The sequence below is a fragment of the Thamnophis elegans genome, chromosome 1 (genome assembly GCF_009769535.1).
Source record: "Thamnophis elegans isolate rThaEle1 chromosome 1, rThaEle1.pri, whole genome shotgun sequence".
Classification (NCBI taxonomy): Eukaryota; Metazoa; Chordata; class Lepidosauria; order Squamata; family Colubridae; genus Thamnophis; species Thamnophis elegans.
In genome coordinates, this window is record NC_045541.1 from 76,895,518 (window position 1) to 76,923,160 (window position 27,643).

The 27,643-nt window shown below is 39.4% G+C and overlaps 1 protein-coding gene across 2 annotated transcripts in view; it reads left to right on the top strand.

Moving 5' to 3' along the window:
* The window catches only part of CD151 (CD151 molecule (Raph blood group)), a 47,049-nt gene extending 22,766 nt beyond the window's left edge, over positions 1-24,283 (top strand). For both annotated transcript variants that reach the window (XM_032221523.1, XM_032221532.1), the window contains exons 4-8: positions 8,007-8,081; positions 10,446-10,550; positions 14,336-14,488; positions 18,587-18,673; positions 21,982-24,283. In XM_032221523.1, coding sequence (XP_032077414.1) covers positions 8,007-8,081; positions 10,446-10,550; positions 14,336-14,488; positions 18,587-18,673; positions 21,982-22,041 — 480 coding nt within the window. In that variant the 3' untranslated portion in view covers positions 22,042-24,283. The remainder of the gene's footprint in view (positions 1-8,006; positions 8,082-10,445; positions 10,551-14,335; positions 14,489-18,586; positions 18,674-21,981) is intronic.
* Positions 24,284-27,643: the final 3,360 nt, after the last annotated feature.

Sequence of the window (27,643 nt, forward strand, 5' to 3'; positions counted from 1 at the left end):
GGTGGGAAAAACTAGCATCTTTTTCTGATACAGAAAAAAAAACACAAATGTATCAAGTTGGTTGCATTGCTGTCCTTTTCCTTTACATATAATGTGACAAAGAGCAGGACAAAACAGAAGTATTCTGAGAGCTATGGCCCAAAGCATTTGGAGGGTGCCACGTTGGGGGAAAAATTGTTATAGTTTAAAGATCAAGTCATCCTTGAGGATATTTTTGAAGTTCTTCTAGCAGCTTCAGAAGATGTTGGTGTTGGACATGGTTTGCAAGCCAGGCCATTCCACTTTGGCTGCACACAAGGGAGCTCACTGTGTTGGGAATTTCTCCCTATTTGTTTCTCTTCCCCAAAGCCAAAAATTACAGATTAAAAGTTGGTGCAGTCCTTTAGATAGTTTTGCCATAGAAAACTAATACTTCTCTTTTGGGGAAGAAAAGAGCTGTTTGTTTCTGCATTTTCTCCTCTAAGTGGCTGGCTGTGACAGGTCGATTGTCTCCTGATTTGCGGCCAACAGTTCATTTGGCCTGGCTGGCTTTGGCTTCAGTTGTTTCTGCCAAGTCTGAGCTCAGCCCATATTTCAAGCATCTCTGTGATTAGAATAAAGAACTGTGCACTTGTCTATCCCCATTTCTTTCCTACTGAACATTAAGATGAATGGATATGATGGTCCACCGTGGTGAGTGAACATCAAAGGACAAGTGGGTCTCTTGTGGGCTTAATGATTCAAATCTGGTATCAAATGCCCTGGAAAGAAGGCACAGACTTCAAAATACGTTTTCTTCCTTTACCTCTGATGACGAATTCCCTCCATTTCTTCTCCTGCCCCCCATCCCAGTTGCTGTGTAAGTCACTTGTGGCCATTCCAAGAGTGGGCTGTTGAGAGGGAAATCTTTATGATCCCTATAAAATGGGTTGGCACAGCCACAATGACAAAGTTTCAACTTGCATCTTAGTGATATTAGGCAGGTTTCTCATATCCTTAAGTTCAAAATAAAATAAAAATTCTCCCGCTGCAAAACTTAAACCTACAGTAGAACCTCAGGTCACAAACGCTTTGACCACGATCAAATTGGTTTTTTCGGGGGAAAAAATTCACAATTTTTTTGCATCTGGTTACGAACAAATACTTGGGTGGCGATCAAACACAGCTGTGGCAATTTTCCCTGTTGCACCATATATTTTTTTGTATGCGCATGCGCAGTCAGTCTTGCTTCCAGTCACAACCAAATCGGGTTGCAACTGAAGTCCTGGAATGGATTACGGTTGTGCCCAGAGGTTCCACTGTATTGATAGGCATTCTTCCTCCCTTCTAGCTCACCTTAATAATGATCTGGTGGATTTTTTTCCGCATATTTTTCCCTCTGTCAGTTATAACTTTGATAAATTGTCATCCACATTTAAGCATTCATAATAGGGTGTGAAGTTGGGAAGGAGTTGACAAAGGTTGGGCTACAGTCAGGTGCGTGCGTGCGCTTTCTGGTCAGTATTGACTCAGGGAAATTGCCTGGACTAGTCCCTGCAATTTTCTTGGCAAAGTTTTTTGGAAGCGGTTTGCCATTACCTCCTTTCTAGGGCTGAGGGAGAATGACTGTCTCAAGGTCACCAACTGTTCTTGTGTCTAAAGGACTAGAACTCTGTTTTCTGCTTTCTAGCCTGGTGCCTTAACTACTATACCAGACTAACTCTAGAATCATTTACTATGTTTGTTTGTTTAAAAAAATACTTGGGACCTTTGTAGAAGCCAAATCTGTTGTTGCAAAAAAAGAGAATTGTATTTTACAACTTGCTGGCTTCCTTTTTAAATTCTATTTAAATATTATTTTTAAAAATATCAAAAGTAAATCCTAGCATACAGGAAGAAGGTTAGCAAACAGTAGAGAGGTATCTGCAAGTGCCAGATGCAAATCACAATTCCTACTATGTCAATTGCTAGATCACAACTGACAAGGATTTGTTGTGATTCTGAAGATCAGTCTTTCTCCTGCTGGCAGAGGATGATCACAATTCTAGATCAACATGATTAGAAGTCATCGCATTTGAGAAGAGCATTACTGACCTTTGATGTTCTACAGAAGAACAGCTGTGTCCTGTTTAATTTGGGAACCATGGGCTCTGATCATCTGGGAAAAGAAAGAAAAATATAATCTAATTGGGCCACATTTGTACATCAGAGGAGGAGAACTTGAGGAATATAACCATAAAAATCAGTTTTCTAGCTCATTGGCAAGTGTTTTTTTTTAAAAAAGATCTCAGCTGGTAGAGGGATGACGTCAGTAACATTACTTATTCTGTTTCTAACAAAAGTGACCTTGGGGGTTAAGGCGTGTTTCTGTTCTATTTGCAACTCCTTTTAGTATGAAGTCCAGTCTTGAGTTAGCTAGCTCTCTCTTTGTTTACTCGTGCCTGTGGTATGAAAGGACATCTTGTCCAGCACACAGATGGTCAGAGGCTTCCACAAACTTTGTGGGATGTGAAGGGCTGAGATCAGCCAAGAGCAAAAAAAAAAGTTTGAGGTTTATTATTTAACTGAATAAATGTGTTTAGGTTTTAGCCTTCAATTGTGTTTACTACTAGCATGGACCAACGTATAAATTAAAGGGGGGAACCCCCCCAAAATAAAATTAGAATAAAATTAGAAACTAAGAGGAAATTAGGAAACACTGCAACAACTACAATCACCAACACAACAGTTTCATAATATTTTTTAATAAAGTCCATTATCTTAAAACAACATAGTATATAACACTTAAGAGCCAGTATAGTGTGATGGCTAAGATACTGGACTAGGTGTAGGGAGACTGAGGTTCTAGCCACAGTAGCTCACTGAGTGACTTTGGGGTGATTTTGTTCATAACTCACCTAGCCTCACAGATTGTAATGGAGAAAAATAAATCTGTTGTGCTTAGTCAGACACACATATGAAATAAATATATTAAATTTAAATTAATATTGTCATTTAGTACTGGATGAAGATATGCTGAAATAGTGTTAGGGGACTGGAGGCTTAAACATACAATGAATGATTGCAGGAACTGGGCATGGCTACTTGCTTGCTTCCATCAGAATACTTGCTTCAATCAGAATCTGATTTTCTTTTTAAGGCAAGGGGATCTGGACCTAATTTAGGAGCCAAGGCAGGTTAAAATAGCAGAGGGCAGTTGGAAGCCATTCCAATTTCATTGTTTACATGATGTACAATGACAATAAAGGCTACAATGAGGGGGTTAAAGGATAAGTTATCAGCAATTTGAATTTTTTCCAGGGTCAAACTAAAAACCGCTGAAGCTTGGTCTCCACTACCAGAAGATAGACATTCTGGTGTCCCAGTTCTACCTCACACAACTAACTTCAATTCTTGAGTATTTAACAAGAGTGACTTCATGTATAATCTATTGCAGTAATCTAACTTGAAGATGTCAGCACATGGGCAATTCTTCCCAGGCTGTTTTTATCCTGGAGTTGCTGCAGATAGATCATCTCTGGTTGATATAAATGGTCTGGCACCAAAGTAGACATACTGGGCACGCTGTGGATTCCCATTGATGAAGCAGGAGGCTCCAGGAAGTGTGAGACATACAGTAAGAGTGTTTTCAATGCGCCATAACTGAGTTGTCTGTTTAGTGGCCGAATTGTTGAGATGAGGGCTGGCTGTACTACTTGGCAAAATGAGAAACTAGGAGCTAGAGTGTGTTGAAAGACAAAGATGTGTATCCCATAAAGTCTACTCTTTATTTCTAAATTACTCTACTTGCCTTATAGTGCAGTAGAGGGGGCTAACCCATCTCTAGTGCTCTCTGCATGTAAAGAAATGACCGTACATTGTTGTTACCTTGTCCTTCTCTTTAGGCAGCAAATTGCTTGGCCAACAATGTTAGAAATCAAGCTACAAGAAAAGGACCATTATTGCAGAATAAGAAGTAATCTGCTCTAATACATCTCTGAATTGCTTCCCTCTGGGAGATTGTTCACATATTGTGACATTTAATCTGTTTTCTTAAAAGAACTGAGTTTTATCTTCTCTAAACTCTGTTTGAAAGACGATCCAGTATCCTCAATCCAAAGCACTGCTTATATATGGAAGAATGAATAAAGCTGATAGCAGTCTTTTGAACATGTGAATCCAAGTTTTATTTAAATTAATTAGAGTTAATACTGTGCTTACGGTAATTAAAAGCAAGTTATGATAGATTCAGTGGTGCAATGTGGAATGGTATAAGGAAGATGCACCACCCCAATTGTCAAAGCATCATAGTAGGCACTGTCATTAAATCTTACTCCCTACCGTGCATTTCAAGCAAATGCAAGAAGTTTGGATAAATAGCAAAAAAAGCCATAAATGCGAAGAAGTTCTTGGTCTAACAGTGCTCTCAAGTCCTGCCTTCTTTATTTGTTAGTCCTTGAATTTAAGTCCTGGGTTTTTCCTCTTGAGTTTCTGGTCAAAGGCCGTGTTTGCTCAATTCCTGACTTTTAATTTTTGACTATTTACCCCTGTTTAGCTAAAGGACTTACTGTAGCAAATATGCAGATTGAGGACCAGAAGCAAAGACACAGAGATCAAATCCCTCCAGTTACACAGCTAATAAAGGAATAGCAGATCCATTACTGTGTAAGATGGGGGAGGTTTAACAATTCCATCTACATGCTATTATTAAATAGAGAGCTTGATTGCCAATAGCTGAACTTCCTTGTTATTAGGGCTACTTGTTTCTGCAATAACATCAATGTATGTTGCCTTGTCCTGCTAATTCTTGAATGTGGATCTGCGTTCCTTGAGAGAGATTTATGGTTGAGCCTTGGAAGAAGCGCTGACACTGTAAGAATAAAAGATTTTCATCTCATTAGCTTCATCTTTATACTACCTCTGTTTCTACCTTTACTTTCACCTGATCCTGTGGATGTTTCTTCAGATTTGGGGGAACTGGAGGATGTCCTTCCTTAGCTCTAACTTTTCCTTCTACCTCCATTGTTGTTTTTTTCAGTAGGAACTGACAAAGTCTCCTCCCTTCTACCGTCTCCTTTGTTTCTTTTAAGTTGGCATTTCAGGCCAGGGGATTTGCATTTCTTTTACAGTTAGACATAAAAAAAACCTTCATCCCTTCACTTTCAGTTAACCTCCCCCCCCCCCTCCACTTAGTTAGAGATCTCAGGGATAAAGGAAATGTCCATTCTTTGAATGGAAATGATCTACCATTCTGTCAGACATTCCCCCATTCCCAAAGTCTCCTATTTTTCTCCCATTTTCCTCAATCTCCAAACTCTCCCACACCCACCTATATGAGGTTCTTACTGTAATATTAATCTCCCCTCCCCAGGCAACTTCCCTTTATATTCAGAGCCAACCCAAGCCAGTCAGAGTGTGCAGCCCATCAGAAAGTTTGGGTTTCTTGGTATGCTGCAAATGCAACTGTTCCTCTGTTGTTAGTTCGCAGGAACAGTGCAGACTATTTCAGTGAATAGATATTCCTAAATTGGAAGCCTGTTCTGTTGTAAATTCTTCCTCCCTGCCATTGAGATGGAGGTGATAGAACAAGGGAGGCATTCCAGAACATAGGATGGAAAGCAAGATATATCTTCTGAATGTGGGGAAGTTATAGACCAAAGGCAAAAGGATATATAGGAATGGGAAATGGTCCATCAACCAGAATCCAGCTTTTTAGATGTTCATCTGGAGGGAAGAAATATTCTTAGCAGTATGGAGAGTCCCTGATGGTGACAGTTGGAGTGCTTGTAATAAGGCTTGAATGGCCTGGGGAATCTTTGAGGAGGCCCTGAGCAGTTTACACATCCTGGAGTAAATGTGGGAGCTCTGGTAGAAGACAGCCACAAAGCAACAGGGAGCAGTCATGAGTGATAAGTGTAAGTGGTCTGAAATGACAAATCTGTAGAGGCCTGAATTGAGTAAGTATACTGTATATATGTTTGACAGGATTGTTAAGCATAGCTACCAAGAATGTCATAAATTGGAGATGTTGAAGCCTGGTGTAGGATGAGATAGCTGGCTTTGTTGCTCTCTTAGCCATCATGTCAATTCTAAAACCTGCAAAAGGTTGATGAGAAAATCCTCAAACCAATGGGTAATTACTACAGAAAGGTAATGAACCTGCTTAGTTGTTCTTCCTTTCAGGCAGAGAAGCAGAAGTTTGACTTCAGAGGGTTACTTCAGCACCAACAGCTTATGAGGATTTGAGCAGGAAGTGTGACTAGAGCTACTATTGTGGCAAATTCCTTGGCACCTGTTGGGTTAGAGCTGGTTCATTGTCTTGATTAACTGGACCATTGGATTGCACCTTGATACGGATACTAGAGCAGGTGATTAGTGATCTGATCCCCAGAAGATTGGTAGCCGTAGCTTTATCCTATGAGTGATGTGGAGGGGGGGTAGGGTTAAACTCCCTCCTAACTCCACATTCCTAAGCAGAGAGAAGTTGGGTAAGGAGATTAATTTCAGAAAATTAGGAAGTCATAAATATGAAGAAGTTATCTGTATAGCAACACTTTCAAATTTGGTCTTTCTTCCTCTTTTAGTCTCTAGCTTTATATGGTGGGGACTCGGTTGCTCAGTGGCTAAGATGCTGAGCTTGTCAGAAAGGTTGGCAGTTCAGCGGTTTGAATCTCTAGTGCTCTTGTTACTTGTCTCAGCTTCTACCAATCTAGCAGTTTGAAAGCATGTAAAAATGCAAGTAGAAAAATAGGGACCACCTTTGGTGGGAAAGTAACAGCATTCCGTGCACCTTCGGTGTTTAGTCATGCCAACCACATGACCACGGAGACGTCTTCGGACAGTGCTGGGTCTTTGGCTTTGAAACGGAGATGAACACCGCCCCCTAGAATGGTAACGACTAGCACTTATATGCAAGGGAAACCTTCCTTTTCCTTATATGCTGGGCCTGTTCCTCTTGCCCTTTTGAGTCAAGGTCATGTAGTTGGTTGTTCCCTGACTTCTCCATTTATCCCTTTTTCTGGTGTGCCTATTGGAGATGTCTACATGACCAATTGGAAGCCTCACATCAGAGTTAGTGTTAATCTGATCTGAATGTTTTTAGAGAGTAGTTGGATCTTTAAAAAAAAAAAGTTTATCTCCTTTATTCCTTTGTGAAATTCACACCTGATAATTCAGCCCAAAGTGCTTGCCTACATTTTGTTGACTTTCGGTACTGTTAGGTGCCACAAGAAGAAGCTCAGCTATTTCAAAATGCTTTCTGCCTTGAGCAATTAAGCATTCCACCATCATCTAACAAGCTTGTGATGAGTTTTTACTGATGTCAGCTGGAGGGGTTGCATTTCAAAACAAGTAGTATTGGCAAGAGGCGTAGGAGCCACAGCTGTGAAAGCAATGGGTAAGGGAATATAATTCAGTCGTAGAGCACATGCTTTACACACCGAAGGTCTACAGATCGGTCCCCAGACTCATTGAAAGGATCTTGGCTAGCAGAGCTGCAAATGATCTCTTGCCTATTATTTTGGAAACCCATTGCCACACAGTAGGCAAAGGTTCAATTTCAAAAGCCATGCTTTAGTTAATGATGATTTATGGACAAAGACTGTAATTTTGCAATGTGCTAAACCAAGCGAATCTCATTTTGGTGAATTTATATGGTGGTGAAGATCTGTTTTTGTCTCCCCCACCCTTAATGTATCCAGAAAGCTATCAAATAACTTACCAAGGAAGCTACCTTCTAGACAAGGTAGATGCTTGTTCTGAATAAGGTGTATTTCATGCAGCTAGTTCTGACCATTTCATAAAATAGCAAGCTCAGAAAGCCATTCTTTCACTCCTAGATAGAGCAGTTGGCTGATAACCCCCCAAATCAGGGGCAACCTCCAAATCCAGTTCCTCTTGGCCAGGAGTGCATCATGCCTGCTACTGTTTCTCTGCTTTGTTGTGCCATTGTCTTTAACGTTGGGTAGCTAAGTTGGCTTGTTTTGTCAATACTATATTTTTATAGGCAAAGTAAACCCCATAGTGTGCAATGCCCTGCTTTAACTTCTGTGTTCATTTTGTTTCTTTAGTATTTCATACTACTGCTCTGCATCTTCCTGCTTGAGATAATTGCTGGAATCCTGGCCTGTGTCTATTACCAGCAGGTAGGTAAATCACAAGAAAAGGGGGTGAGTGATAAACAGGCTACATTTCATTCCCCACAGGTCTTCTCAACACAATGGATATTTGTCTACAGAGACCTACTCATTCTTGTCTACTGTGAGCCAACACTACTGTGACAGTGGTAGTCATGGGGTTTTTTGGCTTCTTTCCACAAAACCCTGTAAGCACATCTGTTACAGATAGAACCTCCTAGGCTACAGATTTGTGCAAACCTACAATGAACAAGGGATTGGCATCTGGGCACTCTGTGTGTCTCAAGGGCCGTGCTATGATTTGAAGCTGCAGTGCAAACACTTCTTACATTAACTTTGTTCCAGTGCTACAATAAAAAAATGCATTTGATTATAAAACTCATATCAGGGCATTGATGTACAACCATTGGGGCCAAGTAAGGCAACTTTTACGATGCTATAAATTTTAGTAAACCAGGAGCATAAAATATTGCTCTAAATGATTTAGAGCAGTTCATTAGTTCATCCTTGTACACACCTAGGAAGGTCTTTACCACCAGATCCATTTAATATTTATTAGTAGCCTGCACTCTGACCACTGCGCCACTGTGGCTCGAACTACACAATTCCATATTAGCTTTTTCCAGCAAATGAGGTGCAATGGATCAGATCGGTGGAAAAGCATGGAGGTTTGCCACCTGTAGTTGCTTAATAATGTGGTCATGGCTTGATTTGGGACTGTGAACTGTCACTTTAAATTCTAATATTCAAATATGGATTATAAAAAAAAATCCTATGGTTTGTACAGGGATTAGCAGCATTAAAATGCCAGGTGTTGAAAAGTATAATGATAAGTACGCTGGATGCTAGTGAAATAAAATACAGTAGTGCTGGAATCACTAAGAAATCCTGATTCCCATCCCTTGTCAAGTTTGCAGGTTGCAAAATCTGAGGTATTACCTGTATTTGAAAATGGACTGGAAGCTAAAGGAATGCTTGGCAAGCATTGATGATGGGGATGGGGAAAAGGGAGGGAGGGCATGGCATGTTGACATCTTTACTCTTTGTGGACTTTTAGTGATTGTGGGAATCATCTTGGTCTTGGAAGCTTCATTTACTCCCTCTGCTAGTTTTTCTTTGGCAAACTTTATGTCCTCTCTTCAAAGTTTCAAGAAATTGGTTTTTTTATGTTGCCTTTTGTATTTCTTCCCTCGCTGGCACTTTCTTCCAAAATGCCTATAAACTGTGTGTGTGTTTATTTTTGCTGCCTCTTTGTGATGCTGCAGTTTTCCCCTATCAACCCACAGGTAATCTGCTTTTGTTTTTCTGCATGGCATGGGTTAATGGAGGGGCCTTTAAAATGTTTTCTTCTAGTATTATTATGGTATTCTGTTTTACATTTTCCCCTGATTTTTCTGTTCTAAAACCTCACAACCTTTGGTTTGCAAATAAAAAGGTGATTTGGACATAACCAAGATAATATGCTACCTGATTGGACAAGTCGGGTTTAAGGCTTATTGCTGAGTTGATGATGCAAATATTGACCTTGACTTGACATTGGCTTTTCTGCCAGATATGCTTCTCTCATCACTGCTTGCATAACTGTACTAGTTTAGACAGCAAAGTTGTAGATTGGGCATTTGATATCTATCGTTAAATCATCGTGGCCTAACAAGGTTAATAAAAATAATGGTTCTTATTCAACTTCCCACATTAGTAATGGTCATTAACAACTTTGATGAGTTACTTCGTTAGATGAAGTCATTCTTTGCTTCTAACATACAAGGCAGTGCTGGTTTTTCCCCCAGCTGTGTGTGTAGGGGAATCATTTGAATAAGCACTTGTAGCTCTCAATGCCAACAATATACTTCTAAAAGTAAATCTAGGCAACCAAGACTACTGGGTCTTAAAACTGTTTCAATTCTAGAGTTCTAACCAAGTTAAGTGCTTTGTCTTAATCGGTTTGCAAAGCATGAGGCAGGATGTGCAGAAAAGATCAGAGCAGTCCTTCAATATATTAAAAAAGAAACAGGAGCAGGACAGATTGAAACATTCAATGAGCATTTCTTCAGAAGCTGGAGGAGACCTTGAGTGGCCTCCAATGATCAGGTTGGGTAGGGAATGGTAGGAACAACTGTCCAATTTTGGACTGACACTTGTTCAAGAAGCCTGTTCTACGACATTCAGTTTGTGCAGCATTTCAAGATATCCATCTTGCTCAGTTTGCCAAATTTACACTTGCCAAATTGGACTCCACATTCTGGGAGCCATTTTGTATTACATGAAAATTCTTTCAGAATAGTTGCTAACAATTGTTACACAGGGAACTGGGTTGAAGAACCATATTGCTATATCTTATTTCTGTCCCCATTGTTGATTTCCTGTTCTATATAGCTGAACAACGAGCTGAAGGAAAATCTGAGAACAACGATAATCAAGAAGTATAGGAAGGCAGGAGAAGAGAGTGTGACTAATGCGGTGGACAAGCTTCAGCAGGAGGTATGTTTAAGAGATTAAGATTAAGAGATTAAGATCTAGGGGGAAGAAATGGGAAAAGCTGAATTTATATTTATTTATTTGATTTATCAACCATGGCAGAAAATAAAATGGTGCTTTTCCCCTGTCTTTGAGGCATGTTTTCTGGGTCCATTTTTATTCATGCAGATACTTTCAAAATTAGGCTGCAGTTGCTTTTTGGCCAGAGTATAGTTCCTACTCATCCTGGATCCCCGGAGTTTTTCCTTGAACAGAAGTCATAATGTGGGCCTTCCTTTCAACAGAGCCCTGGATGAAAGAATTAATCAAATGAAGGCCCAACAGCACTACTCAAAAAAGTGCTGATGAACTTGACTACAGCCAATTGATGAGGCCTTTGCTTACTCAGAATGTAGGTGCACATTTGGTAGCTTTAGGCCCACTTAACTGCAAGTAACATCTGAAGGGATCTGCATTTCCACCAAATTACTGTGTTTAAATTATCTTTTATGAGGGCAAAGCACTTGTAAATGTACCACACATAAATAACTTTCCCATGCCTACCATTCTGTGTTGACTTTCCTTAGTCCAATAGGGTCTGTATATTTTTAGCACTCTTGCATCATGCACGAAACAGCAGATCCCAAAGGAGAGGCACAAAAGTAGCTGGGTAAAATAATCTGGTGGTCCTATTTAATGATCAGGTCACTGGAGTACCTCTCCAGTTCTTATTTTCACCCTCAACCATTTAATAGTCCCTTAGCATGAGAAAATTAGAAAAACAGATGGGTCTTTGTTGAGTAAAAGTGTTAAATCGCTTCCTGATTGTAAAGTATTTTTCTTGAAGCTATTAATCTCCAGTTACAGAGGAGCATGGCATAAAATGTAATTAACAGAGGAGCAGAGTTCTCTCAGATAGTGAAGGGGATGTGCTTCATCTTCTTTTGACCAGTGCAGCAGGGCTTCAGATCAATATGTCTGGTTATTTTAGAATTTAGATGATCATATTGGACGTGGCTAGACACTTTAAGGTACGGTGAGTATGATTTGGGAACATGCTGAGTAATTCATTCAAAATAACAAGATTGAGGGCATTTGCCCAACTGGTGGGAAGGTCTATTCATCTTTTTTATTTTTAGAAACTGCTGATAGGAAAATGGCTGTTTCTGCTCTTCAGCTCATAAAATCACTCTATTTTATTTAAACACTTGTGAGAGTGTGTTGCTATAAGCCACCGCTATACCAAGTCTAAACAGGAACATCATCTTAACATCTATCCTTAGAAGATTTGCAGTGATTGAAAGGTTCTGCCGTTGGGCAGCAGGGCAGAGAGTGTGTGATAGCAGAGTGATCGTTCAGCACATGTTCCAAAGTGTTCAGAAATAAATCCAGCTGCATTTAAATTAACTTCCCAACATGCAGGGTAGGACAAGAAGCAATGGGTGGAAACTAACCAAGGAGAGAAGCAACTTAGAACTGAGGAGAAACTTCCTGACAGTTAGAACAATTAATCAGTGGAACAGCTTGCCTCCAGAGGTTGTGAATGCTCCAACACTGGAAGTTTTTAAGAAAATGTTGGAGAACTATTTGTCTGAAGTGGTGTAGAGTTTCCAGCTTAAGCAGAGGGTTGGACTAGAAGACCCCCAAGGTCTCTTCCAACTTTGTTATTCTATTCTATCCTATTCCTATTCCAACAGATTGCTGCCTAACAGTATAATAGAAAAGGGAATAAGCTGCTCTGAACGTGCTCAGAGATAATACATATATGTGTTCTGGATTCATGCCACAAACTGGAAACTTGGGATACTACTGTGTAATCATGATATCAGAAGGAAAAAGACTGTACAAGGAAGGAAGGAGACTCCTTTTGACCGCAATTGAACAGAGATGCTTGAGCATGCCATGTCTCTACAGGGAATTACATTTTTTCAGCAATGGTTCTTCCACACCCAGCTGATATATCATCCACTTGCAGGGAGGGTAGCTTGATATAGTGAGAACAACTAAAGTGATTTATTCATTGATTGAACAAACAGTGGAAGCCAGCATATGTCCATGAATACGAAGCAAAAGCGGCACAACCCAGCATGGCTTTATATTTAACAGTAGGAGCTAATTACTGAAAAAGACTCCTAATATTCGGTATTTGTATCAAGTTCAAGACTTCATTAGTTCCAGATATTCCTCCACAGCAGGGGTGTCAAACTCGTGTCGTCATGTTGGTGTCACGTGATGTATCGAGACTTTCCCCCACTTCGCTAAAACGGGGTGGGTGTGGCCAGCACGTGACGTATCCGGCCCACCGGCTGTGAGTTTAACACCCCTACTTTACTGAGATGAAGTATTCAGCGCCAGAGGGAGGTTCAGTCTTCTCCTTACATCTCCCTCAGAGAGTGTTTGTTTGTTTCTTCAAGTTCTATGGCTGCCCTTCTCCATCACTGGGCAGTGACTGAAAATATATTACAATTAAACATTTAAAAACATTTTAAAGCAATACAAACAGTGAAATCAGTTAAAACATTTACAACTTCTAATTCAAGATACACAAGAGCAAGTTATTTGGCCCGTGAGCAGTATAGCCAGGAAACGGAGCCCTTGACATATTCAGTGTCCCAGGCTTTGGAACATAGGCAGGTTTTAAAGGCCTTACATAAGACTAACAGGGCTGGGGCCATTCTGATCCCCGAAGGGAGGATGCTCCATAGAGTAGGGGCCACTGAGGAAAAAGCCCATCTTCTAATCCCCATTAGCTAACATTCTTTGGCTGACTGCAGCATGCACATTCTGCTTGACTTATCATATTTTTCTCAGTATAACACACAACTTTTACCCTCAAAAAAGAGGCTGAAAATCTGGGTGCGTCTTATACACTGAATACAACATTTTTTGCCTCCCGAAACCCTGCCCCCTTCACCAAAATGACTGTGCATAGCTTGTAGGAGGCTTTCAGAGAGCTCCTGGGGGCTGGGGAGGGCAGAAATGAGCAAAAAATGGGCCTTTTTTGCTCAATTTTGCCCCCCACCAGCCCCCAGGAGCACTCTATAAGCTTCCTAAAGGCTATCCATGGCCCTTTTTTGACAAAAAATGGGCCTGTCTTCACGGAAAACTAGCTGTTTTTTGCTTGTTTTTGCCCCCCCCCGGAGCACTCTACAAGTCGCCTAAGGGCTATTCATGCCCCCCCTTTTTTGAAAAAAAAAAAGGCGTTTTGGGGAGGTTTGCAGAGTGCAAAAACTTTTTTTTTTAATTTGCCTCTTTGAAACCTGGGTGCGTCTTATACTCTGGTGCGTCTTTTCCTCTGAAAAATACGGTAGTTGGTGGAGACGCTTGGAAAAAGGGGATCCCTTATGGATCCCAAGGCATCTAGGGCTTTATAATAATAACAATTGTATTTTTAATAGAACAGCATTTGTAAAAGGAGGTGAAGAGAGCTGACTTTAGGGCAGTTTTGTTTTTTACAAAGTACTTTTTTTGGGGGGGAAAACATTGGATTCCTAAAAACTACTGATACACATTTTTCTCATTCCCAAACTGAAATGAGACATTGTAAGGTTCCAGAAACAAAGTGAACTTGTGGGAAGAGTTGCATAGCATAAGATGCATAAGAGATGCATAATGGCAACAAAAACAAAACATTTTTGTTTTGTTGTCTGGCTGGTGGGTTGTGTTATGTACTGACCTTTTTATGAAAAGTGGCCACAAGTTGTGCATACTTGAAGTTGTCAAAGACAGGAAACGTAATTTTGCAATTTTGGCCAACACGTCCTGCAATTTTGGTTTTCTCATAATGTCTTGCTGCCTGTGTTTTTCAGTTTAAGTGCTGCGGCAGTCATAATTATACAGACTGGAGAGAAAGCTATTGGTTCGGAGTTGAAACGGAAGGAAGGAAGGTCCCGGATAGCTGCTGTAAGACGATGACCCATGCATGTGGTAAAAGAGATCATCCTTCAAATATCTACAAAGAGGTAAAAAAAAATAAAGTAAAAAGAAATCAAATAAAACAGAGCCCTCTCCAGTTATTATTGTGTTACAAAAACACTGAGGAGACCATTGATTGATTCTGCTCTTAGATCAATCATACCTTAGTGATTATGCATTTGAACATCATAACAACCTCCATGTAGAATTACAGTACAGGTAGTCCTCGATTTAGGATGGTTTATTTAGGGACCGTTCAAAGTTACAACGGCACTGAAAAAAGTGACTTATGACACTTTTTCGCAGTTACAACCTTTGCCGCACCCCCATGATCATGTGATCAAAATTCAGATGCTGTGCAACTGGTTCATATTTATGACCGTTGCTTTTTCCCCAGATCACGCGATCCCCTTTTGCGACTTTCTAACAAACAAAGTCAATGGGGAAGCCAGATTCACTTAACATCCGGGTTATTAACTTATCAACTGCAGTGATTCACTTAGCAACTGTGGCAAGAAAGGTCGTAAAATGGGACAAAACTCACTTAAATGTCTCACTTTACATACATTTTGGTCTCCATTGTGGTCGTAACTTGAAGACTATCTGTATTTATCTTGATTATATTGTTCTAGAGAAGTAAATGTAAGTAAATAGATACTTACATTCCTTAGCAGGACTGGCCCTACTCTTCTTGGCATACAAGGCCAAGAAGTTTAGCCTAGCTAGGCAGCTGTACCTCTCTGATCTTCACTAAGCCAGTATGGTTAGTATTTGAAGGGGACACCCAACAGGGAAGGCCAGGACTATATGTTAGGAATGGGAGAAACATTCTGGAAGAAAACAGTGGTAACCTACTTTTGTTGTTAAGAAAAGAAATGGGAATATCTGAAACTGAATTTGCCCTAAAGAGTATTTTTCTTCTGTTTATTGCGCATATAAGCTTTTCAGCATGAAGAATAGAGAAGTATATATATATATATATATTAAAGTGCCCATTTCTACTCCTATCCTTTAGAATTGATTTAGGTGCAAAATTCCATTTTTTTTCACCGAGCTGGTTGATGCTTTTAGCCTCTAGGATACTTTGCTGGATGATGATGAAGCAGTCCCTTTCAGTGGGGCTCAGGGAAGGATTAAGGGATATGAAGGCACATGAATAACTTCTGCAACTAAGCTTGTTTGGTCATGCAGAAGCAGACCAAACTCTGCCCCAGGACACAACTGCTGACTGCTGTATCTGGGGGACCTTTTTTTTTTTAGCCCCTTATCTAAAATGTTGTGGAAAAGAGGCTCTCTGAAAGAAAATCCCATCACAATTATCTGAATTTTCCCTATATTTTTCCCCTGTATATTTCCCCTTTCTTTTTGTCTTTGTTTCTAAATTTTTTCCTTCTATCATTGCTGCTGTATAATTTAAAAAAAAATAACTAAGAGGGCTGGACTACTTTTAAAGACTAGCCAGTTTATTATTGTACAGGGCGGGGCATAACCTTTTCCTAGGGGGTCACAGCAAGATCGACAGCAGTTTACAACTTCCGCGACACCTCATTTTAAAGCCCATAAAAAACTGAATTGAATGAGCTATTAAATGTTAAATTTGCTTTAAGAATGGCTGGAAAATTCGATTCGGAAGAACAAAGGATCATTGACAGAATAAAATGCATTGCCTTTCGAGAGGCTCGCGATGCTGGAGCGACGTTTATCAATCGAAAATGGATTGCAAACAAATTGAAACGTCATCCGGATTGGGTTACTGATAATTGGAACAAAACAGCCCAAGAATGTTTCACAAAATTTGGAGAAGGGCGTCCTCTGCAACTGTCCCAAGAAAGCAAAGCCATCATTGCAACTGGCAGTCGCAAACAACGAAAAGGAAACCGAAAAGTGGCCCAAGAAATCCTTCAAATTCGTGGAAAACGAGTTGATCAAAGGACAATCGGCCGATATCGAGAACGAGAAGGTTTGAAGCCATTCCACGTCATTTGCAAACCATTGAAAACTCAAACACACGTTCAAGATCGGCTTTGGTTGTGCGATTGGTTGTCTGAATGGACCGAGGAAGATTTTCTTCATTTGGCGCCATCTGACAAATTCTTCGTTTATGCCATTCGAAAACCGAATTTCCAGAACGATCGAATTTGGGCTAAAGACGGCGACGACATCGCCAAACATGAACGATATCGACAAATCGTTCGCAATCCGACTTGCATCGGGATTTTCGTCATTTTCACAGCCAAGAAACTGCATTGGGTTTTGAAGGATAAAGGGGAATCCTGGGATGGCAGTTATTTCCGTGAGAAAATTTTATTGGAGAATGTCATTCCATTTCTCAGTGATCCAGACAATGTCTTGGTGGTTGGTGAGGCTGTCTTTCTTCATGACAAAGCTCCTTGCATGCGTGCAAATGCGACTCAGCAATTGTTAAAGGAAAACAATGTCGAATTTTGGGGCAATGACGTCTGGCCGGGAAATTCGCCAGATCTCAATCCGGCAGAGAACATTGGGGCCATAATTAAGGATGAAGTGGAAGCTCTGATGATTCAGGAGCAAGGTCAAAATCGATATTCGGTTGAAACTTTGAGAATGAATTTGGAAACTGTGTTGAAAAATCTGGAAAATCGAATGGAACTGTTTGAAGATTTGTTGTGTTCTTATCCACCTCGTTTGAATGCTGTTCGAAGGGCTAATGGTGGTCATACTGACTATTAAATCGTGTCAATAAACTCAGTTTTTGATGGGCTTTCGAATGGTGTATGAATTATTTGTGTTGTTATTACAAGTGTTGCTGTGACCCCCTAGGAAAAGGTTATGCCCCGCCCTGTATAAGCTTTCATGGATTGCAAATTACTTCTTCCCAATTCACGAAAGTTTAGATGGTGGTAATAATAAAATGGGCTATTTTTAAGTTGTCACGAGGCACTGGCTTATTTTTGCTCCAAATGCTCAACCTAGCAACTCTACACAAATAAGTAAATAAGTAATGTTCCCAAAGACTTAGAAACAATAAGGAACCATTTCCTCTTGATGAGATTTCCTTCCAGCCAGCATTTGAATCTGACCTGCCATAAATAGGTTGAGAAAGTCTACTTTGGCAGTTATACTACTTAATTTATTCCGCTGCAATTGTTTAGCCCTGGGAGGCAATTGATAAAGAGGTTAAGGTGGAAAGGAACAATTCATGACTCCTGTCATAAATATAATCACTTGTTTTTATCTCTGCAAGAATTAGATTGTAAGAAACATGAGGCTAAATAGCCAGTGGGTTTGAGGGCATCTAGCAGCTTCATGGCCGAAGAAGGATCTGACCTTAGATCGTCTCAGCATATTTCTTGCTGGCTCAGTTTTAAAATCATGGGACGTACCTTATATCACTAGTGGGGTGTATGAGTATGAAATGAATAGAGAATGTTCGGACATCTCCAGTTGTCTGTAAAAACAAAAAAATGCTTGGAGTATAATATGCAACCACTTATCCTGATAATAGTTCTATGTCTGCAAGATCTTGGAAGATCTGAAGGAGAAGCAGGTAAGACATCAAATGTAATATTTTCCAGAAATGCTAGGCTTCGCTGATCCCAAATTATGTATCAAGCTTTGTTAGGGTTATACTCCTGGTTCTTCTTCTTCTTCTTCTTGTGCCATTATCTGTCATCAGGCACTGGCAATCATTTTGGCCATCCTATTTTTATCAACAGCCACATGAAAAAGTGCTGTTGAGTGTTTCCAAACCCAGTCCCTTAGATTTTGAAGCCATGATGTTCATCTTCTGCCTCGATCTCATTTGCCTTCAATCTTTCCCTGGAGGATTAAGTGAAGTATGCCCTATTTTTCTGGGTGTCACTTCACAGGTCCAAAATATTCTAACTTTCATTTTTTTATGGTTTTGATGATTTTCCTTGGCTTTCCCAATACTCATTGTTGAACCTCCTAAAAAACTTACTCGATACAAGGCTGTATAGCTTATCAGGAGATGGGGATGATTCTCAAGCTGATGACAGTTTTGCCACAAGTATCAACCTGTGCTTTACCTCATCCATTCCTATGTTTATGCCTTGAAGGATGTGACATCACACAGCATGAGAAGATAAAACCAGCTTAAGAAGATAGATATGAAAAGTAACATCATCTCAATGTTTTATTCCCAGGGTGGCTGTATCACTAAGCTGGGGAACTTCATTCAGGAACACTTGATAATTATTGGAGCAGTGGGACTCAGCATTGCATTTGTACAGGTATGTAACCAGCAAGGACTGAATTATGCCTGCTCAGAGTTTGACAGGCCAGTTGGAAAGCCAACTTTGCTGTGGTTGTTGGTAATTGGAAGGCTGTAACCAAAATTGATACTATAAGAGGCTCAGTGTTCCAGTTAATTGAAGTAGGAGTAAGAGGTTTTTACTAAACTAGAACCTTGCTGAAGATGGCATGGTAATAAAAGGAAATCTTACTTATTCTCCTGCCTTAGAAATAAACCTGAATAAAAAAATACTTCTCAAGTACCATCTTCTCTAATGAATTTGATAAAATTCCAAGGAGAAGCTAACATGGAATCTTATATTTCTCTCAAAGGTATTTTTTTTAAGCCTAAGTAAAAAAATTCAGAATGACAGTCAATTTAGAGTTCTGTCATTATGTGTGTCATAAAACCAAGATTTAAGTGAGAGAAAGCTTATAGACGTATTATATTGTGTTAATTTTACAGTTTTATTATGGTTTTGGTGGTGTTTTTCATTTTTTTTATTTGAGCTACTCAGAACTGGACATAAGATGAGAGGCTATATAAATGTTTTGAATAAATATTTTTAAATATTTTAAATAAATGAACTACAGGATTCATTGTGGCTTTTATGTATACCTCAACTAAAACAGTATATGTTTTAACAGTTAATAAGTTGTTTTCATCCATCATGGCTATCACCTTTGTTTTTAGGGTTTGTGGGGCCAAAATGTAATAAATTATGGGTATTTATTTATTTAAAACATTTATATAGCCCTCCATCTAATGTCCAACTTTGGGTGGTTCCAATCAAAAGTGAAAACAACATAAAAACTATAATAAAACTGTAAAATTAAAAACCGCATTAAATATTTTTAAAAACCCAGCACCAAGATAAATGATAGATCATGATTTTGTAGGTAAATTACAAACAAACAAATTCATGTCAAAATATTTTTAAAATATTGAAACAATTGTTATTTTCTATATCTTCGCCCAGGCCACCGCCTCTATCCCCCCCAATCATACATAAAAGTGTTGACCTGAACTTAACTTTATATTTTTACAACAGCAGATCGTTTAAGCTGAAACCTCATCTTACTTTACACTATATATGCGCTGGAATGTTCTCACCCTTGTGTCTTTTTTTGAAATCGAGTATTTCTGGATCCTGAAGATTTGTGGCTGTCATTTACTCTTACAGGCTGTGTGTTCCTCCAGGGCAAAGAACTCTTATGAAAAAACCCTGCAAAGATCTTATCCACGCTTTAAAAAGAAAAAAGAAAAAGCCAGCCAATATTTAAAGGAGGATAATTGGCTCTGAAGACCTATACCAGTGGTAGTCAACCTGGTCCCTACCGCCCACTAGTGGACGTTCCAGCTTTCATGGTGGGCGGTAGGGGTTTGCTGTAACTCTGCTGTATAAATTTTATAAAGTAAAGTTACTTCCCTATTTTATAAATCACCATTACTGTGGAACCAGTGGGCGGTTAGAAAATTTTACTACTAACAGAGATACAAAAGTGGGCGGTAGGTATAAAAAGGTTGACTACCCCTGACCTACACTCTCTCTTACCATCTAGAAATTTCCCTGCCTAAAGAGGATTTCTACTGTGTATGAATAGCCATGTGATTTCATGTTGTTTGGATGCTGGGTTAAAAATGATACAAGCAGCCCTATTTATGGATTGGAATCTGTTTTTCAATCTAGACCTCAATGAAAAACAGAGACACACTTGAATTTTTGAATTGTTTTAAATTGTATTTTGTTAAATGTGCAAATGGAAGTTCCAGTAATTTTTTTTCCTTTTTCAGGTGTGTGTGTGTGTGTGTGTGTGTGTGTGTTTTGGGGGGGGGGGGGATAAAAGTCTTTTTCAGCAAATGTGAAAATTTATAGAGCAGTCAAACACCGCCCTCTGGTGTTAATATAGCACAACAACAAATCAATTTGCAAACCCCTGAGGAAGGAAGAGGTTTTGAATAGCTTCTTATAAATTCCCCTCATCAGAGGTGTAACCCACTGTGATAATTACATCCAGTGTATGGGAAATTAGTAGTTTTCCATCATTGGGTATCTTCTCCATGCACATTTCAAATAACTTTGGAGAGTGTTAGTTTTTTGTTTGTAGTAAAAAAAGGAAGCCTGCTGTGAAAATGCTGGAGAGAGCTCCATTCTTCTAAGAACAGAACAGTTCACTTGAGAATGTTTGTTAAATTGGATCTGCATGATATGATGTAATCCAGGTTTTGCTTTTTTACAGTGCCATAGAAAGAAATGTCCCTATGCATAATATATTGATTGTCTTAAAAGCTCATTGCCATCCTATTCTGTTACCCCATGACTTACCAAGAGAAAATCTCCAATTCCTCCTTCTAGGTCCACCTAAATGCATCCTCAGCATTTCTGATTAGAGGATACTGTTCAATTTAAATTTATTTATTTATTAAATTTTTATGCCCTCCATTTCATTGATAAAGCAACTCTGGGTGGCTTATGAATGATAAAAAAGATAAATGGAAAACAAAAACTTAAAAGTTTATAAGAACTAAGACCAGACTTATAAGAGAAAAGACCAAGAGACCGATGGTGACAGGTGAAATACTTTTACCCTGTTAACCATCTCCAGCAAACAGCACCCCCATTAAACTGTTGGCCTGGGAATTCTGGGAGTTAACATTGAAATCTTTATTCGCAATCATACCCTGTTTTCCTGAAAATAAGACCTCCATGGATAATAAGCCCAACCGGTCTTTTGAGTGCATGCGCTAAAATAAGCCCTCCCCTGAAAATAAGCTTTCCCTGAAAACATAGCAGCAGCATGAAGTGACTGCGCTCGCCGCTCCTGCATAACAAAAATAATAAGACCTCCTTGAAAACAAGGCCAAGTGCTTATTTTGGGGGAAACACGATAGATTTTAGCAAAATTAATATAAAATTACAGCAATCCATACCATTCTGGGAATCAAAATCTACAGATCTTAACATTGCTAAATTTGAGAAACTGATTTAAACCAGGAGCCTGTTTGGTCTAGTGATTAAGGTACCAAACTCGAAAGCAGGAGACTGTCATTTCCTGCCTTAGCCATGAAAGTCAGTTGGGGTGATTTTGGACCAGTCACTCTCTCTCAGCCCAACATACCTTACAGGGTGGCTGTTTTGGGGAAAATAGGAGGAAGAAAGTGTGTTGGCTATGTCCACCTTGAGTTATCTACAAAAATAATAAAGGCAAGGTATAAACAAAACAAATAAACTACATGGATCCATAGATGTTCTGGCTTAATATTATAGCCCTCTTCTTACTTATCTCTATTCTCTTTGTCTCCTAGATATTTGGGATGTGCTTTACTTGCTGTCTGTATAATAGCTTGAAGTTGGAGCCTTACTAAGAGCTCATGGATCACCCACCTATTCAATTCCTCCACTTTCCAGCCTGTCACCCTGACCATCTCTACAGCAGCACAGAACTATCAACTTTTCCAGGACTTTGCTGCTTCAAGGAATTTATTCTGGGATCATCCACTGCCTCTGCCAGAAATAATAGTCCTCCTTGAGTCAATAAGGAGGGAATTCAGTGCTTAGCTAAGTCATTTCTCTCTCTCTCTCACTCCAATGCAATGGAGGTATAGAATGCATTCTGGTTGAATTCTTTACGAGCACACAATCTGAATGAGATCCTCAGAGCTCCCAAGGACATGGTGCCTTTGTCTTTTCTCAAACCATCAGTCAAGGTCTTTGAGCTCCGAGATATGACAACTAAACATTGTGTGCGTGCAGTAGATGCTTCTTCCCTTTCCTAAATACAGTGTCTATATGGAAGTTTTCATGACATCTTACCCAAGAGGATAGCTCTATCTGTCAAAAGATACTCCTACTGGAAAAAATTTTCTCCTAATCGCCTTACAGGATGGATGAATAAGGTACCCTGCATATTTTTCCCTTCAAGGAATATTTTTGTCCTGGAGAAGAATATGTGTTTCTCAAACCAAGTGAACTTATTTTGTTCATGCGATTAGAAATTTTGGACTTAAAAAATAAGAATCAAAACTGATTTCTTGCTTGAGGAAGGGTGTTGAGATAATCCCACTTTGTGGTATGCATTAGTAACTCTTCATAGAATTAGATCCATTTCCAGAATGATATCTCTTTTCATTGGGGAAAATATATATATTATCAAGTTTGAAGATTGATATGAAAGTCTCATTTACCAGCCAGGTATGATCTGATAGGAAGAGATCCAAACTTTTGATCACCTTACGCTATGAGTGAAATTCATTAACAAAAAAATGTTGAGGACATGGTGCCTTTCTAAAAAGTGATCCTTAAAAATTGATCAGCAAAGCAAAAAAGTGATCAATACCTCTTTGCTGCCATCACAATACTCCATCTGGTGCTGTTGAGGAGGCTGACCAGGCACTGGCTCCCATCACTGGATTTATTAGATTTCCCAAGAATTCATCCACATGGAGAATTCCTAGAGAAGATGCCTATCCTTTATAATTCTCCAGGGTCCACTTGGTATATCCATTGCTAGAACATTTCTTGCCCCTTCCTACATCCCATTTTGGGTTTCAGGTATAAAGGTCTTTAGTTAATGCTCGTTTATTCCTCATCCACAGCAATGGGAATTCGACTGTGCTTTTTAAATTGTTCACTATGGATTGTTGTTCCTACCATCCTTGGCCACTAGCCTTGCCATTTGGGTTTTATGGGAGATGCAGTCCATAGTCCTAGTGGGCCACCAGATTGCCTATGCCTGGTTAACAGACTACTTGCCTGTAAGGTCTGATGCTTTGGAGCCTACCAGGGAAACTGGTGCGTGATTTACTTGGAGGCTGTTAGTATCATTTTCCAATTCCCCCCTCTCTTCCCTTATTGGTTCTTTTGACAGAATTGGCAGCGAGGGAAGTCACATGATCTGAAACATTTCCCCCCAGCCAGGACCAATCCACTTTGAGTGACCATATTCCCTACCCCACCACATTCATTCATTCTCACCGCATTCATTCATTCATTCTCACCGCATTCATTCATTCATTCTTTCTCTCAGAGAAAGGAAAGGTGGAGGAAAGTATTTTTTTTAAAATCTCTCTCTCTCTCTTCTTTCTCTCCCCTTTTGTAGAACCTTACTGCAAACACCTAACATTAACTCACACTGTTCTGAAACACCCATGTTGTTGTTTTGAGTCCAAGAGATGAATGTTCAGAAGGCAAATGGGAAGATGAGAAGGCAGATCATCATCTGTGTAAATGTTCACACAGGAGTGGGGGGAAAACTATTATCACTGTAAAGGTTGACAGGTCTTAAATTATTGACAGAAATTCATTTCTAGAATTAGGGGTGAATTATTTCTTGAATATGACATGGTGTGTTCCTTGAGAAATGGGTTATTAACTAAACTACTGCTATGATAGCTTGAAATGACGTTTGACTACTGAAATGTACCCGCACATTGGCTAGCTTTCTTTTCCCCTTCTTTCTGGGAGTCATATAGTGCCATGGTATAAGCAGACCAGATATGCTGATTGGTAAGCTGTGTCTGCTCTTTTTTAAAGATATATATATATGTATATATTAACCATGCTTAAATGCAGTTACGTTGCTGGCCAATAAAGTTAAATGTGTCTTTATTTGTCTTGTGTAATGCTGAACTGACCTCATATACAGAGCAACACATCTTCCTAGGATGAAATCTGGGCAGAAGGGAAGTTCTTAACTTTCCTGCTGTCTAGGACCCTCCTTAGCTCAAATAGAATTGCCTTCTGGGCTAATAAAAAAGATTCTACTGCTACCCCCTGCTCATGCATTTCAGAAATTCAGCTAATTTCTTCTGAAATAATATCTGTATTAAAATGTTTTTCATAATCATTAGAGCAAGTCAGGTCCCACTTTTATGTGATGGAGCAGATTCTAACCATCTGCTGCTGCAGTGAATTCGTAAAGTTGCCAGTGGGTGTGTCTAAATACCCCGGTGACCTTGGATAATCTCATAAAGGTTGGCCTTGGATGGGAGATTACCAGAAAAAAATATATGTAGCCGGAACTGGGAAGTAATCAATGCTAGAAGAAGGTGATGGCAAATTACTTCTCTCTTGTTCCCAAGAAAGTCACATGAATTTGTCCTTGAATCAACATGAGTTGAATTTATCTGAAGTACGTAATGTTCTTTCCAGCCTGAAAGTTGTGCCTGCCTTTGAACGGGATGCTTGGGGGGCTGTGATTAAAAAGAAGTTGGATCAAGATTAAAAATATATATTTTAGTAATTTTAAAATTATTAATATCATTGCAATGTGATGACTACCCAGTCCAATTTTTTTTAAAGGATGCACTATGGTCCTGCAACTTGGGATGTGCATCTCTGTTTTATAGACTATGCAGAGAATTATTCAGGGATTACAATTGGGACTAAGATCTTGGTTGCTAAGCAACCATGACTATACATTAGCTGTCCTTTTTCCTGCCCTTTCACTTTCCTGTCCTTTGGAATCCTCACCCAAGCACCGGAATAATTAGCAAGAAGAGAACTTACGTTCATATTTACTTTCATTGGAAAGGGATTACAAAAGAATATAAGCAGGCACACAGTGGAGACTGCACATAAAAAGAAATGTCTTAGCATTGGCTGTTTGCCTAGTGCACTAGCAGCTCCAGGCAGAAATGTGAGTGAAATCTTGTCAGTTACAGGCAGCAGTTGGGAGCCAGTGAATTAAGATTACAGAGCTGGGTTTACTAACTTGTGGTTATCATCTTTTGGGGAAGCATTGCAACGTAGAGGAAAACAGCTCAGAGAGAGATTGCTTATTGAAACAAACTCTGGGGGGGGAGGGAGAAAGCAAAAATGAGTCAGGCATAGGACAATGCACATGAACGGACTCTAATGGCAAACATGATAGAGAGATGCTGTGGAGGTCATAAATGCACACCCTGATCACAAAGTTATTTTTTTCATCACCATAACTGGCAGGCAGTAAACAAGGTCTTCCTGTAATTTCTTCAGTCAAAAGCTGACCTATTGCATTTTTTTTTCTTTATTGCCCCTGACTATAATTCTATTACATCAAGTTGTGTTTTTTTGGAGCAATTTCAGATTTCAAATAAAGCTAATTTGGTAATTCAAACAGAAGCACAGAAGTTCTTGTTTTAAACCAGTGGTTCTCAACTTCTTTGAATTGACCACACAATCTCAAGTGCAGCAGTAGTTCTGTGACACACCAGAAAATTATTAATTCTATATATGTATTTTTAAACATGTAAGACATGGTTTGAGGGAAAATAATACAATTTTTAAAACGTCTGCACTGAATTGAATATACGGTTTATACAGAATATACATAATGCCAAAAAATATTGAAAAAATAAGATGAAAATGCTGTAGCACACTGGAGACAAGCCCATGGCACATTTGATTGAGAACCACTGGAATTCTATTTGGAATCAAATAGAAACATGGGACTTACTTCTTAGTAGACATAGTTTTATTGTTGCAGTGTTTTTGTTTATGAAAAATCCTTAATGGAAGTTATCAGTGTTCCAAATATCATCCAGAAATAAATCAGAGTCCAAGGCAGAACTATCCTTAAACTTCCAATTTAATAAGAGAGACATGTTGGTACATCTGTGGCAACCCAAATCTAAAAGCTTCCTGGGATTTTCACCCAGTTGAAAGTTCATGATCTTGTCCCCACACCCACAAATCCATCACATGGTCCAATCTTCCTCTGCCATGCTGGCATTTCCACCCATCTAGTTCCGGTCAGGTGCAGAGGTGCGGAGACAAAAAATGACCTCGGGCTTCTAGAAAGGAATGACGACAACACATTCTACAATTCTACTCTTTACTATTCCCCCTCCCAATTACTACACTAATGAAACAGCATAGTAAAATAATAGTGTGTGTGGCAGGCCAAAGATCCTAAAAGGAATATAAACTGCAGGCCTGACAGGAAGTAGGAAAGAACAAGCTCATATCAAAGCCTGAAAAAAGTAATTTGAGGACCCTTGCATTCTTTCTAGGTTTTGAAACTTCTTATTGCATGAGTGTCTATGGAGATTCTCAGTCATCCAGGTCATGGTTGTCCCAAAGTGCTCCCCCCCCCCACCGGTCCAGTGAGAGCTGAAGAATCTTCTTGGATGAGAAGAGAAATGTTTTAAAAAAAAAACCAGAAAGTCCTATTGCATGAGTGCAAAATGATCCATGGAATGCGAGGCTAACCCAAGATGTGCCGTTATTAAAGGCCCCCAAAGGTATTCAATAGGATGCCTGAGATTTCCACTCTGCAGTTATGATATCAATCTCTGCTTTATACAGCGTGAATCAATTTTCCAGCGACAAAATGCTGTAGTTGGATAATGAAGGAAAATGAGTGCATTTATTCAGCATTTCAAGTTGGTCGTTTCTATCTGTTCTCCATGAAATTTAAAAGCCCAGGCAACGGGAAACAGAAATAACGATTGGAAACCTCATGAAAACCTAAGATCAATAACATTTCAAAATGTTTTTGTTCTGCTTTTCAGCAACTCGGTGGTAGCAAAGGGGTCCTCCGTGGATACATCGATAAGAATGTCTTTCTGTTTTTCATGTGGACGTAACTCCATAACCTCCTGAGCCAGGATTTCATTAAGCCATTGATGTTAAAGATCACATCATTCACATGTAGTATATAAAGATCTGGAAGCATAAAGAAGAACTAAAAACCTCCAAGGGAGATTCATGTCCAAACTCCTGATGTTGTACATTACACTGTAGTGACAACCAGAGCACTTGTTCAATACCATATAAAAGACATTCGTTATCAGGTTTCAATTAAAAGAGTAAAATGAACAACTCCAAAGACTACCACGTACACCATTTGTTGCTCCTGAGGGGAGAAAGAACCCCCCCTGGAACTTTATTATATTTATTTACTGATTTTCCTTGAGCGGTTTAAATAGCGTGCATTAAAAAACGTGTTATTCTCACCGTATGTTGAATTGGTTTGTTGGAGAGCGA